This window comes from Giraffa tippelskirchi, chromosome 12 (genome assembly GCF_054371585.1).
Source record: "Giraffa tippelskirchi isolate mGirTip1 chromosome 12, T2T-mGirTip1v1.2.pri, whole genome shotgun sequence".
Lineage (NCBI taxonomy): Eukaryota > Metazoa > Chordata > Mammalia > Artiodactyla > Giraffidae > Giraffa > Giraffa tippelskirchi.
The window spans coordinates 71,739,529-71,754,673 of NC_137286.1; the positions used below are offsets into that span (position 1 = coordinate 71,739,529).

The following is a 15,145-nucleotide window of genomic DNA, read 5'->3' on the forward strand; positions in this document are numbered from 1 at the left end:
TCGGTGCGACAATGCATTGGCATTTTGGGAGGAATAGCGTCCAAGCTGTGGATTGCCTTGTGGGGCTGTGACATCATTTTCCCAATAGGAATTCTTTCAAGCCCTGAGCACAGCTTCTCTTTCCAGTGATTGGTGTGGGCTTGATCTTCCTTCTTCCATCTCTCGCCGTTTTGTGAGAACAGGTCCTTCCTTCCCTTCTGGGTTAGATGGACTCGTGGGTATCACTTCAGTGAATGGCATTGTCAGTGGGGGTGATAATTCCCTTCTCATTGGAAGACTTTGCTTTGAGTATTAGAAATGCAAGTGATTTCTCTTCCCCTTCCTCCCTGTCCATCTCTCAGAGCCACCGGGAAACAGAGGCCTCATCCAGGGTCACACAGGCCTGAGCGAGTGCAACTAGACTGTTGTTTCTTCAGGCCCTCAGTGCTGGACATCATCCGGGATACTCTGTGTGTGTCTTCCTCAGTCTGGTGTCCCTTCAGACCTTTCCCTAGTTTTCACAGGCTTGTTGTGTTGGTGTTCTTTGTCTGTTTGGAGACACATCCTTGAGAAGCTTTGTGTTTCCACTCATTCGTCTCGCGATGTATGACCTGTCTTTTGCTTTTGTAATGAGGTCTTTCCCACAGTAGATATCTTTGATTTTGCAAAGTCCACTGTATTCTCTGGGTTGTTTGTGGACTGCCTTTTAGTTTTGTGTGTGAAGACTCAAAGCACGTGTCCGGTTTCTGCTCATTGTTCTTCTAGATTTGTGACAAGTTTTCATGGAAACTTTGTCTAGGGATAACTGGAAGTGAACTCGGTGTAAGGTGTCAAGTCTCCATCTCCATTCATGTCATGCCCTGCAGTTTCCAATTCCCTGTTCCTGAGTGGTTTTGGAGACCTTGTGGGAAGTTTGGTTGCATGGGAGTTTGCATTTCCACCTTGAGTAGATTCCCACTGTTCTGCCCTCAGGGACACTGTCAAGGGGGAGTGAGGAGCAGCCTGCACTTCCAGCAGTGACCACACGGTGGGGCGAGTGCTGCTCTCCCCTCTGGGAGCCCCAGGCCACAGGCATCCCAGTGAGGAGCCAGCTCTGTGCTCGGCTGAAAGGAGTTAGACTCTCAGGAGCCTCTGAGCCCTTGCCTTTGGATCACCCAGGGTGGGCATTTACTGTGACAGAAAAAAATTGCCCTGAATTCCATGGACGGAAGAGCCTGGCTGTGTAGAGTTCGTGAGTTGCCGTGAATCAGACACAACTGAGGACACAAAAACTCAATAGACTAAAACACTTTTGGGGGGTGGGGGGAGTGAAAGGGGGTGATGTGGGGTTTTTTTGTCGTATATAACAGCCAAGGGAAATCTAGTTTAAACCTAAATTCACATAGATGGGAAAGGTATAGCTCTCCGTCACCCTATTAAAAAAAAAAAAAACTACTTAACTTTTCTGAAAGTTTATTTAGTAGCTTCCTTGAGCAGTTCATTGTGAAGCATTTTTTTTTTTTTTTCTGTGACATCGGCCTCATTAAAAAGTACGGTTTGCCTTTACTGGATAATTTTGTTCATTGGTTTGTTAGGGAATCTTGGTAATATTTGAGTTTCCTGGGGAGCATGGTCACATGACCTGGCCCTGGCCAATCGGTGCGTTCCACCTCCCTGGCCACTGTGATTGGCTCCGGACTGGGTCAGTGCCCAATCGGGGCCCAGGGCCGGGCCTCACGTTGGAAGCCAGGGGAAGACGAACTCTCGTCCTGCTGGGGTAGGGGAAGGGGTGGGGCCGGGGGAGGTCAGGCTCCAGCAGTGGGAGGGGCTTGAGGTCCACCTGCGGCAGTTGGTGACCTTCCTGCTCCCCTCAGGGCAGAGCCGCCGGCCTGAGAATGAGGGCGCTGCTGAGCCCAGGGGCTGGGATGGCCCGTTGCTGCTGTGGTCCCAGAGCTCCACCCGAGACCTGACGGAGGCCATCTGCCCGTGAGTCCTCTCCCGCTTGTCTGTCAGCTTGTTTGAACCATGCTGGGTTTTCTGCCCAGCCGGCTCAGGGGAGTCCCTGGAAATGCAAGGGTGTGGGTTTTGGCAGACTTCAGGGAAGACATGCCAGATGAGCCTGGGAGACTCCAGCTTAATCTGGATTCAGGAGATATCTCTTCGGGCCAGCTAGTAATTGTAGGATAAGCCTAATGAGTCTTCACAGGATGAAGAGAGTAACGTGCCAAGGTAGCAATCGATGTCCTCATTCGAGAGGATGATGAAGCTGGTGCTCAGAGAAGGGGGGAACTTGGCCACAGCAAGGAGGTGTGCACCCAGACGGAACCCCCAGATCCGGCCATTTGAGCTCAGGGAGGCCACTGGTGTGGCTTGTCCCTGTGGCAGGGGCCGAGGCACGCAGCCCACCCTGATTCCTGCGGGGGCCTGACTTGGGAAGTGCCATCTGGTAGCTTTGAGACTCACCAAACCAAATTGCACTGGAGAGAGGAAGGACACCTTCCTTCATCCACCCCCCACCCCCGCCGGATTCCCACATACCCTGACCCCTTTCTCTGGATTTCGGAGCCATTTCCAGAGTCCCGCTCATATGACCTCATTCGAAGTGCACTGTGGACGAGCTGCCATCTGCAGCTGCTACCACAGCAGCCAAGGGCTTTATCTCCCGAGTACCTCCCTTCCTTTGGAACTTGGGGGCCCTCTACTCCCCACTTGCACACCACAGACCTTTGCTGAGGATTGTGGGGACCCTCACTCAGTTTGCAGCACGTTGTAGCCATCCCTGTCCTCTCAATACCTCCCTTGCAACTCAGCTTGTGAGCTCCTTTGGAGCAGCGTGGCCCACCTGGCTGCAACGGCAGAGACACAGCTGACAGTGAAACAACAGCTTCGATCTGACAGCCGGAAAGCTCTGTCAAAAGGGACCTCCCTCTTCACACCGTAGAGGCTGTAGGAGCCGCCAGGGTTTGGGAACCAGTGCTGGGGCCAAAATGACTCCACAGCTGTTTTCCTTCCTGGGGAGGGTTCTGGCTCGAGTGGGAATGGCTCAAGTCTCCTAAGGTTCTGAAAGCCCACTGTGTGCAGATTCACGGTACACAGAGAGGAGAAGGTGGAGTCCTGCCTTGGAGGTGGTCACAGCTCACGGATGAGCCAGGCAGGCAGGCAGGCAGGCAGGGCATGAGAACACCTGAGCTGCCTTCATGAGTGAATGGTGTGGGGGCAGAGGAAGAGAAGCCGGTCTGCTCCCTCATGTGGTGCCCAGGGCAGGTTGTCCCCAGAGGAAACCCTTACGACGGTGAGGACTCTCACTGCTGTTTCCCAAGGGGTTCCGTCGGTGCGTGTCTTCCCCGGAGCGGTCAGGCCGTCTCTAAAGTACACTGGCCATGGGCATTGCCTCTCCTTGGAACTTCCCATGTGTTTCTCTTTTGTATGGAACAGTGATTTTTCTAGAGGGGTTCTGGGCCACAAGGTTGTTGGGTCATTTGCTAGCCTTCTGTCGTGAAGAACGCTTTCCTGGGCGTTGGGGTGGTTTGTTGTTCCAGCTCCCTTTCTTGGCTTCTTTTGGGAGCTGGTGCAACAAGAGGAGCTCAGCCTCTGCCTTCTGGCTGAGATGTCACCCTTCAAACAGCAATGCCTGCCTGGAGATAATGATGGCATTTGCCAAAAGGGCTTCGTTTGGCACATGATATCTTGAAAGGACGTACACCGTCCTTTCAGCTATCAAAGGCTAGTTCAAATGACATAAAAATGAGAACTCTCCAATGGAGTCTTACAGTAGGTGGAGAGTCCGAAAAAAACTCCTTCAGTCATCTCACTGAGAGTCATTGATTGGGGACACCAAGAATATAGGAAGGAATGCAGAAAGAAAAGATGAAATTGTGGTCAGGATCGGGGGGAGGGATGAACAGGGCGTGCTTGCCTTGAATCCAGGCTTTGTTGGCGGGTGGGGCATAAAGATCGAACGGGTCTGAAACTACAGAGTGGTGATGGTAACACACTATCACCAGAGTTACACAACAGTGTTCCCAAATTGCAACAATGATGAAAAAGTTTACTAATCCCAACTTAACCAACAAAAATAGACGAAACCATACAAAAAGTAAACCATCACCAGAAAGGTGGAAACAAACCAAATGCAAAGCAGTTCAGGGGAAAGGAACTCCATGTCCCCTGGGGGCAGACCGAGTTGCCGGCGTCCACGGTGAGCAGACAGGGATGGAGGCGGCAGAGCCGACCGCTCCCCTGGACATGGTGTTTCCGGCAAGGGCTCTGGGTCTCTGTCCAGAGCGGGGGCTCGTTCTTCCTGCAGGGGCGGGTGAGTCATCGTCGGCGTCTGGGTGTTGCGCGGGAGCCAGGGCAGGCTCTCCCTGCCGAGGCGGTGACTCCTCCTCTGCCTCGGGTTCTCCTGCCAAAGCCCGAGCAGGTACAGGTGCACGTGGAGGTGGAGGTTCTGGCTGAGGGGGTGGGACATCAGTGCCTGGGGCTGGGGGTCCTGCAGGCACGGAGATGCGATCTGCCCGGTGTGCTGGCCAGTACCCAGCTGGCCTGGTGTCTCTGCGAGGGCAAGTCTCGGTTCTCCATCTACCCTCGGTGGATCCCTGGGTCCTGCACCTGGAGCCACCACCTCTGTAGGCACAGGTCTGGGAAGTGGAGCCTGGTTCCAGTTGGAGGCCAGTGCTAGAGCTGGGGGAGAAGCAAAGTTTGCCCACAGGCCAGCCTTGGCATGTGCGTATCCCGGGACAGAAAGCTTCCAAGAGATTCCCAAAGAATACCCAGGGTCGGATGTCTTTTGGGACTGAAGTGTGCAAGATGGGGGTGGGGGTGTGAGGCCAGCGCTTGCTGCAGGCCCAGCAGCATCTTTCGGGGACTGTCCCTGTGTAGCTCAGCACCCCCTCCCCACACACTCCCGTGCACCAGCCCCAGCGTCCTCACCTCTGTGCTCTGGCGTGCTGGGCTCCAGGTCCTCCTGCTGCCTCAGAGGCCGGGGTTCTCGGGACTCTGGGTCGGAGCCGGGTGTGCTGAGCTCCGTGGCAGCCTCAGACTGGGCCGCCGGGTGTATCCTGGGCGGTGTCTCGGCAGCAGGCCTTCCCCGCCTCCGCTTCGCCCCCGGTGGGGCTGATGCCTCCGTGGGCACGCTCACCTGGAGCCTGCACTGGGCCTCACGGGCGGGGGGGTGGTGCTCCGACCCCTCCCTCCGGGAGGTGGACGGGGTGTCCCCGTCCTCGGCCTCATCACGTGGGAAGCTCTGCAACGACAGTGACCGTCAGCCAGCCGTGCTGGGAGTTTTCCGAGCTGGGCCTGGCCAGTGGAGCCGCTGCTTCTGCCTGCTCGAACTTCTCTTCCCAGAAGGGTCAGAGACGTGTGTCTGCTCAGATCCCCACCCGGGAGGAAAGAGACCCACCTGAGGGTGTGAGGTCAGCCTGGGCGGCCGGCGCTGCCCGCACTCTCCCCATCCCAGCCAGCCTGCTCTCCCCTGGGGTGTGGACACAACTTGTCCGCAGGCTTCTGACCCCACATCTGCCTGGGCTTCCTTGAGGGAGACACACCCCGAGAAACCCGCATCCACACACACAGGCAAAGGACCCGGTGTTTCTGGGTGGCATGGGAGAGGTGGCCTGGCCCGGCCTGGGGCTCCCCGTGTTACCTTTCTGTTTCTCCGGGCAGAGGGCCAGAGGCCTCTCGGGGGTGCCCTGAGCCAACGTCGACAGGGTGCCCACGCACACTGCCTGTGAGCTCTCCTGAGGCCCCGGCCTCTGGGCAGGGGCAAACAGCAGAACATCCTGGCAGCAAGAGATCTGGCTGGGGGCTCCTCTCCGCTCTGGAGGCCTGGATACCCGGGTTGCGGGTTCTGTTGGGTTCTGTTGCCGGCAGGTGACATCATTTCCTGGGGTTCGTGCGGAGGTCCCTTCCCCAAAACTTCCCAAGGGAGTCTCTGGGTTTCTGACTGCTCGACCACCCCCCTTAGGCCATGTGCAGGCACAGTGACAGCCACACAGCCCAGCCCACAGCCCTGGGGAGGCCTGGGTGCAGCCAGGGCCTGAGCTCCGAGGACCCCGCTGCTCTCAGACCAGGCTCCTTCTTCTCATAAGTGGTGTGGCCCTGGACAAGCATATGCCCCTCAGGGTTTCCCCAGTCTCTCCATCTGCAGAGTGGGGGTCATTCTCCCATCTGTTTCCTAGGTCTGTCGGCCTACGAGCGGCTCCATGCCTCTCCACCTGGGGCCGATATCACGTGGAGCTTGTGCGCTGAGACTTCAGAAAGAAAGACTCCATCCAGGGCTGACACAGCACAGAATGGGGCAGAACGAGGCCTGGATGCGCCGTGGTACCCAGGAAAAGGCACTGCCCCTCCTGACTGTTTTGAGACCCCGCATCCAAGTTGGAGGCCCGAAAGGAAGACTCGAAGGTCTCCCTCTCTTATAGAAAAGAGTAGCCAACTTTCTGGTCCTCTGTTTCCATTGAGATTCTGTTCAAGTGTCCCAGCTCGGCTTCTGCGGGTGGCTGAGCTTCTAATGGCTCCCTGCGTTCTTGTCTTTTCCTCTCCAAACCTTCCGTCCTTTTCCCCCTTCTGGGGTGGATGGGCGCTGTCATTGCTTCTACCTTCGAGACAGATTGATGAAAAGTCTGGACCGTCGACTCCTTTCCTCTCTTTGGTTCCGTGTCTCTCTCTGGCTGTGTCCCTCTCTTTTCCTTTCTCGATTCAGTCTGTGTCTTCCTCTTTCTCTCTCGTGTGTGGATGGATGGATGCTAGGAATGCACATGTATATGATTAGATGAGGGTTATGTTTTAGGGATGGGTTAGAGGGAGAGAAAGGCTTTAGGTCGGAGTTGGTCATGGGGGAAGGGTCAAGGGTGGTGGTGGTGTTTCTTGGAATCTGAGTGCTGTGCATTCTTCGTCTCTTTCCATATGAACCCCTTCTCAGATACACCACTTGCAAGGAGTCTCTCATGTTCCGTTTCCTATCTTTTGCATCTGTGAATGCTTAGCTTCTCTGTTGTGAAGAGGTTCCATTGGATGGAAACCCATTGGTGTACTTCGTTTCCCTCTTTCCCTTACTTGAAGAGACCCATTTCTACCTCCGCCCAGCAAATGGCAAGGAGACTCTGATGTTAAGGAGCCTTTGACCTACGCTTCTTTCTAGCTATCTCATGACATCAGTCTTTAGGGTGAGGTTTTTCCCCGATATTGAGGTGGTGTGACATCAAAACCAATAGAGTTCTTCAGATGTAGCTGTCTGGTTTTCCCATGGCCATTTATTGAAGAGGCTTTCTTGTTCGCATTTGGATATTCTCCCCTTCTGTGTCAGAGATGAGTTGACCATGGATGCCCGGGTTTGTTTCTGGACCCTCAACTTTATTCCATCGATCTGGATCTGTGTGTGTTGTTGTATTCCCAATAGCATACTGTCCTGCTGCTGCCGCTGCGGCTAAGTCACTTCAGTCGTGTCTGACTCTGCGCGACCCCATGGCCTGCAGCCTACCAGGCTCCTCCGTCCAGGGCATTTTCCAGGCAAGAGTACTGGCGTGGGTCGCCATCGCCTTCTCCGATACTCTCCTGAGGATCCTAGTTTGGTCGTCTAATTTCCTTTCACACAACCTTGGATGTCCGTATCGGGGCTTTTTCGTCGGATTGTATTGACAATTTAGGCTCTTTTCTGTTTCCGTAACCCCTTTTGCAATTCTTTGTTCGGTGCGACAATGCATTGGCATTTTGGGAGGAATAGCGTCCAAGCTGTGGATTGCCTTGTGGGGCTGTGACATCATTTTCCCAATAGGAATTCTTTCAAGCCCTGAGCACAGCTTCTCTTTCCAGTGATTGGTGTGGGCTTGATCTTCCTTCTTCCATCTCTCGCCGTTTTGTGAGAACAGGTCCTTCCTTCCCTTCTGGGTTAGATGGACTCGTGGGTATCACTTCAGTGAATGGCATTGTCAGTGGGGGTGATAATTCCCTTCTCATTGGAAGACTTTGCTGTGAGTATTAGAAATGCAAGTGATTTCTCTTCCCCTTCCTCCCTGTCCATCTCTCAGAGCCACCGGGAAACAGAGGCCTCATCCAGGGTCACACAGGCCTGAGCGAGTGCAACTAGACTGTTGTTTCTTCAGGCCCTCCGTGCTGGACATCATCCGGGATACTCTGTGTGTGTCTTCCTCAGTCTGGTGTCCCTTCAGACCTTTCCCTAGTTTTCACAGGCTTGTTGTGTTGGTGTTCTTTGTCTGTTTGGAGACACATCCTTGAGAAGCTTTGTGTTTCCACTCATTCGTCTCGCGATGTATGACCTGTCTTTTGCTTTTGTAATGAGGTCTTTCCCACAGTAGATATCTTTGATTTTGCAAAGTCCACTGTATTCTCTGGGTTGTTTTGTGGTCTGCCTTTTAGTTTTGTGTGTGAAGACTCAAAGCACGTGTCCGGTTTCTGCTCATTGTTCTTCTAGATTTGTGACAAGTTTTCATGGAAACTTTGTCTAGGGATAACTGGAAGTGAACTCGGTGTAAGGTGTCAAGTCTCCATCTCCATTCATGTCATGCCCTGCAGTTTCCAATTCCCTGTTCCTGAGCGGTTTTGGAGACCTTGTGGGAAGTTTGGTTGCATGGGAGTTTGCATTTCCACCTTGAGTAGATTCCCACTGTTCTGCCCTCAGGGACACTGTCAAGGGGGAGTGAGGAGCAGCCTGCACTTCCAGCAGTGACCACACGGTGGTGCGAGTGCTGCTCTCCCCTCTGGGAGCCCCAGGCCACAGGCATCCCAGTGAGGAGCCAGCTCTGTGCTCGGCTGAAAGGAGTTAGACTCTCAGGAGCCTCTGAGCCCTTGCCTTTGGATCACCCAGGGTGGGCATTTACTGTGACAGAAAAAAATTGCCCTGAATTCCATGGACGGAAGAGCCTGGCTGTGTAGAGTTCGTGAGTTGCCGTGAATCAGACACAACTGAGGACACAAAAACTCAATAGACTAAAACACTTTTGGGGGGTGGGGGGAGTGAAAGGGGGTGATGTGGGGTTTTTTTGTCGTATATAACAGCCAAGGGAAATCTAGTTTAAACCTAAATTCACATAGATGGGAAAGGTATAGCTCTCCGTCACCCTATTAAAAAAAAAAAAAACTACTTAACTTTTCTGAAAGTTTATTTAGTAGCTTCCTTGAGCAGTTCATTGTGAAGCATTTTTTTTTTTTTTTCTGTGACATCGGCCTCATTAAAAAGTACGGTTTGCCTTTACTGGATAATTTTGTTCATTGGTTTGTTAGGGAATCTTGGTAATATTTGAGTTTCCTGGGGAGCATGGTCACATGACCTGGCCCTGGCCAATCGGTGCGTTCCAACTCCCTGGCCACTGTGATTGGCTCCGGACTGGGGCAGTGCTCAATCGGGGCCCAGGGCCGGGCCTCACGTTGGAAGCCAGGGGAAGACGAGCTCTCGTCCTGCTGGGGTAGGGGAAGGGGTGGGGCCGGGGGAGGTCAGGCTCCAGCAGTGGGAGGGGCTTGAGGTCCACCTGCGGCAGTTGGTGACCTTCCTGCTCCCCTCAGGGCAGAGCCGCCGGCCTGAGAATGAGGGCGCTGCTGAGCCCAGGGGCTGGGATGGCCCGTTGCTGCTGTGGTCCCAGAGCTCCACCCGAGACCTGACGGAGGCCATCTGCCCGTGAGTCCTCTCCCGCTTGTCTGTCAGCTTGTTTGAACCATGCTGGGTTTTCTGCCCAGCCGGCTCAGGGGAGTCCCTGGAAATGCAAGGGTGTGGGTTTTGGCAGACTTCAGGGAAGACATGCCAGATGAGCCTGGGAGACTCCAGCTTAATCTGGATTCAGGAGATACCTCTTCGGGCCAGCTAGTAATTGTAGGATAAGCCTAATGAGTCTTCACAGGATGAAGAGAGTAACGTGCCAAGGTAGCAATCGATGTCCTCATTCGAGAGGATGATGAAGCTGGTGCTCAGAGAAGGGGGGAACTTGGCCACAGCAAGGAGGTGTGCACCCAGACGGAACCCCCAGATCCGGCCATTTGAGCTCAGGGAGGCCACTGGTGTGGCTTGTCCCTGTGGCAGGGGCCGAGGCACGCAGCCCACACTGATTCCTGCGGGGGCCTGACTTGGGAAGTGCCATCTGGTAGCTTTGAGACTCACCAAACCAAATTGCACTGGAGAGAGGAAGGACACCTTCCTTCATCCACCCCCCACCCCCGCCGGATTCCCACATACCCTGACCCCTTTCTCTGGATTTCGGAGCCATTTCCAGAGTCCCGCTCATATGACCTCATTCGAAGTGCACTGTGGACGAGCTGCCATCTGCAGCTGCTACCACAGCAGCCAAGGGCTTTATCTCCCGAGTACCTCCCTTCCTTTGGAACTTGGGGGCCCTCTACTCCCCACTTGCACACCACAGACCTTTGCTGAGGATTGTGGGGACCCTCACTCAGTTTGCAGCACGTTGTAGCCATCCCTGTCCTCGCAATACCTCCCTTGCAACTCAGCTTGTGAGCTCCTTTGGAGCAGCGTGGCCCACCTGGCTGCAACGGCAGAGACACAGCTGACAGTGAAACAACAGCTTCGATCTGACAGCCGGAAAGCTCTGTCAAAAGGGACCTCCCTCTTCACACCGTAGAGGCTGTAGGAGCCGCCAGGGTTTGGGAACCAGTGCTGGGGCCAAAATGACTCCACAGCTGTTTTCCTTCCTGGGGAGGGTTCTGGCTCGAGTGGGAATGGCTCAAGTCTCCTAAGGTTCTGAAAGCCCACTGTGTGCAGATTCACGGTACACAGAGAGGAGAAGGTGGAGTCCTGCCTTGGAGGTGGTCACAGCTCACGGATGAGCCAGGCAGGCAGGCAGGCAGGCAGGGCATGAGAACACCTGAGCTGCCTTCATGAGTGAGTGGTGTGGGGGCAGAGGAAGAGAAGCCGGTCTGCTCCCTCATGTGGTGCCCAGGGCAGGTTGTCCCCAGAGGAAACCCTTACGACGGTGAGGACTCTCACTGCTGTTTCCCAAGGGGTTCCGTCGGTGCGTGTCTTCCCCGGAGCGGTCAGGCCGTCTCTAAAGTACACTGGCCATGGGCATTGCCTCTCCTTGGAACTTCCCATGTGTTTCTCTTTTGTATGGAACAGTGATTTTTCTAGAGGGGTTCTGGGCCACAAGGTTGTTGGGTCATTTGCTAGCCTTCTGTCGTGAAGAACGCTTTCCTGGGCGTTGGGGTGGTTTGTTGTTCCAGCTCCCTTTCTTGGCTTCTTTTGGGAGCTGGTGCAACAAGAGGAGCTCAGCCTCTGCCTTCTGGCTGAGATGTCACCCTTCAAACAGCAATGCCTGCCTGGAGATAATGATGGCATTTGCCAAAAGGGCTTCGTTTGGCACATGATATCTTGAAAGGACGTACACCGTCCTTTCAGCTATCAAAGGCTAGTTCAAATGACATAAAAATGAGAACTCTCCAATGGAGTCTTACAGTAGGTGGAGAGTCCGAAAAAAACTCCTTCAGTCATCTCACTGAGAGTCATTGATTGGGGACACCAAGAATATAGGAAGGAATGCAGAAAGAAAAGATGAAATTGTGGTCAGGATCGGGGGGAGGGATGAACAGGGCGTGCTTGCCTTGAATCCAGGCTTTGTTGGCGGGTGGGGCATAAAGATCGAACGGGTCTGAAACTACAGAGTGGTGATGGTAACACAGTATCACCAGAGTTACACAACAGTGTTCCCAAATTGCAACAATGATGAAAAAGTTTACTAATCCCAACTTAACCAACAAAAATAGACGAAACCATACAAAAAGTAAACCATCACCAGAAAGGTGGAAACAAACCAAATGCAAAGCAGTTCAGGGGAAAGGAACTCCATGTCCCCTGGGGGCAGACCGAGTTGCCGGCGTCCACGGTGAGCAGACAGGGATGGAGGCGGCAGAGCCGACCGCTCCCCTGGACATGGTGTTTCCGGCAAGGGCTCTGGGTCTCTGTCCAGAGCGGGGGCTCGTTCTTCCTGCAGGGGCGGGTGAGTCATCGTCGGCGTCTGGGTGTTGCGCGGGAGCCAGGGCAGGCTCTCCCTGCCGAGGCGGTGACTCCTCCTCTGCCTCGGGTTCTCCTGCCAAAGCCCGAGCAGGTACAGGTGCACGTGGAGGTGGAGGTTCTGGCTGAGGGGGTGGGACATCAGTGCCTGGGGCTGGGGGTCCTGCAGGCACGGAGATGCGATCTGCCCGGTGTGCTGGCCAGTACCCAGCTGGCCTGGTGTCTCTGCGAGGGCAAGTCTCGGTTCTCCATCTACCCTCGGTGGATCCCTGGGTCCTGCACCTGGAGCCACCACCTCTGTAGGCACAGGTCTGGGAAGTGGAGCCTGGTTCCAGTTGGAGGCCAGTGCTAGAGCTGGGGGAGAAGCAAAGTTTGCCCACAGGCCAGCCTTGGCATGTGCGTATCCCGGGACAGAAAGCTTCCAAGAGATTCCCAAAGAATACCCAGGGTCGGATGTCTTTTGGGACTGAAGTGTGCAAGATGGGGGTGGGGGTGTGAGGCCAGCGCTTGCTGCAGGCCCAGCAGCATCTTTCGGGGACTGTCCCTGTGTAGCTCAGCACCCCCTCCCCACACACTCCCGTGCACCAGCCCCAGCGTCCTCACCTCTGTGCTCTGGCGTGCTGGGCTCCAGGTCCTCCTGCTGCCTCAGAGGCCGGGGTTCTCGGGACTCTGGGTCGGAGCCGGGTGTGCTGAGCTCCGTGGCAGCCTCAGACTGGGCCGCCGGGTGTATCCTGGGCGGTGTCTCGGCAGCAGGCCTTCCCCGCCTCCGCTTCGCCCCCGGTGGGGCTGATGCCTCCGTGGGCACGCTCACCTGGAGCCTGCACTGGGCCTCACGGGCGGGGGGGTGGTGCTCCGACCCCTCCCTCCGGGAGGTGGACGGGGTGTCCCCGTCCTCGGCCTCATCACGTGGGAAGCTCTGCAACGACAGTGACCGTCAGCCAGCCGTGCTGGGAGTTTTCCGAGCTGGGCCTGGCCAGTGGAGCCGCTGCTTCTGCCTGCTCGAACTTCTCTTCCCAGAAGGGTCAGAGACGTGTGTCTGCTCAGATCCCCACCCGGGAGGAAAGAGACCCACCTGAGGGTGTGAGGTCAGCCTGGGCGGCCGGCGCTGCCCGCACTCTCCCCATCCCAGCCAGCCTGCTCTCCCCTGGGGTGTGGACACAACTTGTCCGCAGGCTTCTGACCCCACATCTGCCTGGGCTTCCTTGAGGGAGACACACCCCGAGAAACCCGCATCCACACACACAGGCAAAGGACCCGGTGTTTCTGGGTGGCATGGGAGAGGTGGCCTGGCCCGGCCTGGGGCTCCCCGTGTTACCTTTCTGTTTCTCCGGGCAGAGGGCCAGAGGCCTCTCGGGGGTGCCCTGAGCCAACGTCGACAGGGTGCCCACGCACACTGCCTGTGAGCTCTCCTGAGGCCCCGGCCTCTGGGCAGGGGCAAACAGCAGAACATCCTGGCAGCAAGAGATCTGGCTGGGGGCTCCTCTCCGCTCTGGAGGCCTGGATACCCGGGTTGCGGGTTCTGTTGGGTTCTGTTGCCGGCAGGTGACATCATTTCCTGGGGTTCGTGCGGAGGTCCCTTCCCCAAAACTTCCCAAGGGAGTCTCTGGGTTTCTGACTGCTCGACCACCCCCCTTAGGCCATGTGCAGGCACAGTGACAGCCACACAGCCCAGCCCACAGCCCTGGGGAGGCCTGGGTGCAGCCAGGGCCTGAGCTCCGAGGACCCCGCTGCTCTCAGACCAGGCTCCTTCTTCTCATAAGTGGTGTGGCCCTGGACAAGCATATGCCCCTCAGGGTTTCCCCAGTCTCTCCATCTGCAGAGTGGGGGTCATTCTCCCATCTGTTTCCTAGGTCTGTCGGCCTACGAGCGGCTCCATGCCTCTCCACCTGGGGCCGATATCACGTGGAGCTTGTGCGCTGAGACTTCAGAAAGAAAGACTCCATCCAGGGCTGACACAGCACAGAATGGGGCAGAACGAGGCCTGGATGCGCCGTGGTACCCAGGAAAAGGCACTGCCCCTCCTGACTGTTTTGAGACCCCGCATCCAAGTTGGAGGCCCGAAAGGAAGACTCGAAGGTCTCCCTCTCTTATAGAAAAGAGTAGCCAACTTTCTGGTCCTCTGTTTCCATTGAGATTCTGTTCAAGTGTCCCAGCTCGGCTTCTGCGGGTGGCTGATCTTCTAATGGCTCCCTGCGTTCTTGTCTTTTCCTCTCCAAACCTTCCGTCCTTTTCCCCCTTCTGGGGTGGATGGGCGCTGTCATTGCTTCTACCTTCGAGACAGATTGATGAAAAGTCTGGACCGTCGACTCCTTTCCTCTCTTTGGTTCCGTGTCTCTCTCTGGCTGTGTCCCTCTCTTTTCCTTTCTCGATTCAGTCTGTGTCTTCCTCTTTCTCTCTCGTGTGTGGATGGATGGATGCTAGGAATGCACATGTATATGATTAGATGAGGGTTATGTTTTAGGGATGGGTTAGAGGGAGAGAAAGGCTTTAGGTCGGAGTTGGTCATGGGGGAAGGGTCAAGGGTGGTGGTGGTGTTTCTTGGAATCTGAGTGCTGTGCATTCTTCGTCTCTTTCCATATGAACCCCTTCTCAGATACACCACTTGCAAGGAGTCTCTCATGTTCCGTTTCCTATCTTTTGCATCTGTGAATGCTTAGCTTCTCTGTTGTGAAGAGGTTCCATTGGATGGAAACCCATTGGTGTACTTCGTTTCCCTCTTTCCCTTACTTGAAGAGACCCATTTCTACCTCCGCCCAGCAAATGGCAAGGAGACTCTGATGTTAAGGAGCCTTTGACCTACGCTTCTTTCTAGCTATCTCATGACATCAGTCTTTAGGGTGAGGTTTTTCCCCGATATTGAGGTGGTGTGACATCAAAACCAATAGCGTTCTTCAGATGTAGCTGTCTGGTTTTCCCATGGCCATTTATTGAAGAGGCTTTCTTGTTCGCATTTGGATATTCTCCCCTTCTGTGTCAGAGATGAGTTGACCATGGATGCCGGGGTTTGTTTCTGGACCCTCAACTTTATTCCATCGATCTGGATCTGTGTGTGTTGTTGTATTCCCAATAGCATACTGTCCTGCTGCTGCCGCTGCGGCTAAGTCACTTCAGTCGTGTCTGACTCTGCGCGACCCCATGGCCTGCAGCCTACCAGGCTCCTCCATCCAGGGCATTTTCCAGGCAAGAGTACTGGCGTGGGTCGCCATCGCCTTCTCCGAT

The 15,145-nt window shown here is 55.2% G+C and overlaps 2 protein-coding genes and 1 long non-coding RNA gene across 3 annotated transcripts in view; 1 reads left to right on the forward strand and 2 right to left on the reverse strand.

Moving 5' to 3' along the window:
- Window positions 1-15,145, forward strand: part of LOC145529707 (uncharacterized) — a 1,704,434-nt gene that overhangs the window by 1,297,339 nt on the left and 391,950 nt on the right. Inside the window, exons 165-166 of the long non-coding RNA XR_014071296.1 lie at window positions 1,833-1,944; window positions 9,475-9,586. This is a non-coding gene — a long non-coding RNA (uncharacterized LOC145529707). The remainder of the gene's footprint in view (window positions 1-1,832; window positions 1,945-9,474; window positions 9,587-15,145) is intronic.
- On the reverse strand, window positions 3,906-5,773 carry LOC145529657 (uncharacterized). The gene is made up of 3 exons (XM_081550255.1): window positions 5,600-5,773; window positions 4,888-5,200; window positions 3,906-4,638 (listed from the first exon to the last, which is right to left on the reverse strand). The coding sequence occupies exons 1-3, from the start codon at window positions 5,732-5,734 to the stop codon at window positions 4,010-4,012; spliced, it is 1,077 nt and encodes a 358-aa protein (XP_081406381.1). The 5' UTR covers window positions 5,735-5,773; the 3' UTR covers window positions 3,906-4,009.
- LOC145529665 (uncharacterized) lies at window positions 11,620-13,415 on the reverse strand. The gene is made up of 3 exons (XM_081550265.1): window positions 13,242-13,415; window positions 12,530-12,842; window positions 11,620-12,280 (listed from the first exon to the last, which is right to left on the reverse strand). The coding sequence occupies exons 1-3, from the start codon at window positions 13,374-13,376 to the stop codon at window positions 11,652-11,654; spliced, it is 1,077 nt and encodes a 358-aa protein (XP_081406391.1). The 5' UTR covers window positions 13,377-13,415; the 3' UTR covers window positions 11,620-11,651.

Bases quoted from the DNA above. Each gene is read 5' to 3' on its own strand.
- LOC145529665 (XM_081550265.1), bottom strand. From the start codon at position 13,376: ATGTTCTGCTGTTTGCCCCTGCCCAGAGGCCGGGGCCTCAGGAGAGCT. The intron at 12,843-13,241 runs GTAACACGGGGA...CTGTCGTTGCAG, and splicing joins CTGCCCGGAGAAACAGAAAG to AGCTTCCCACGTGATGAGGC. The intron at 12,281-12,529 runs GTGAGGACGCTG...CTTCTCCCCCAG, and splicing joins CAGCACGCCAGAGCACAGAG to CTCTAGCACTGGCCTCCAAC.
- LOC145529657 (XM_081550255.1), bottom strand. From the start codon at position 5,734: ATGTTCTGCTGTTTGCCCCTGCCCAGAGGCCGGGGCCTCAGGAGAGCT. The intron at 5,201-5,599 runs GTAACACGGGGA...CTGTCGTTGCAG, and splicing joins CTGCCCGGAGAAACAGAAAG to AGCTTCCCACGTGATGAGGC. The intron at 4,639-4,887 runs GTGAGGACGCTG...CTTCTCCCCCAG, and splicing joins CAGCACGCCAGAGCACAGAG to CTCTAGCACTGGCCTCCAAC.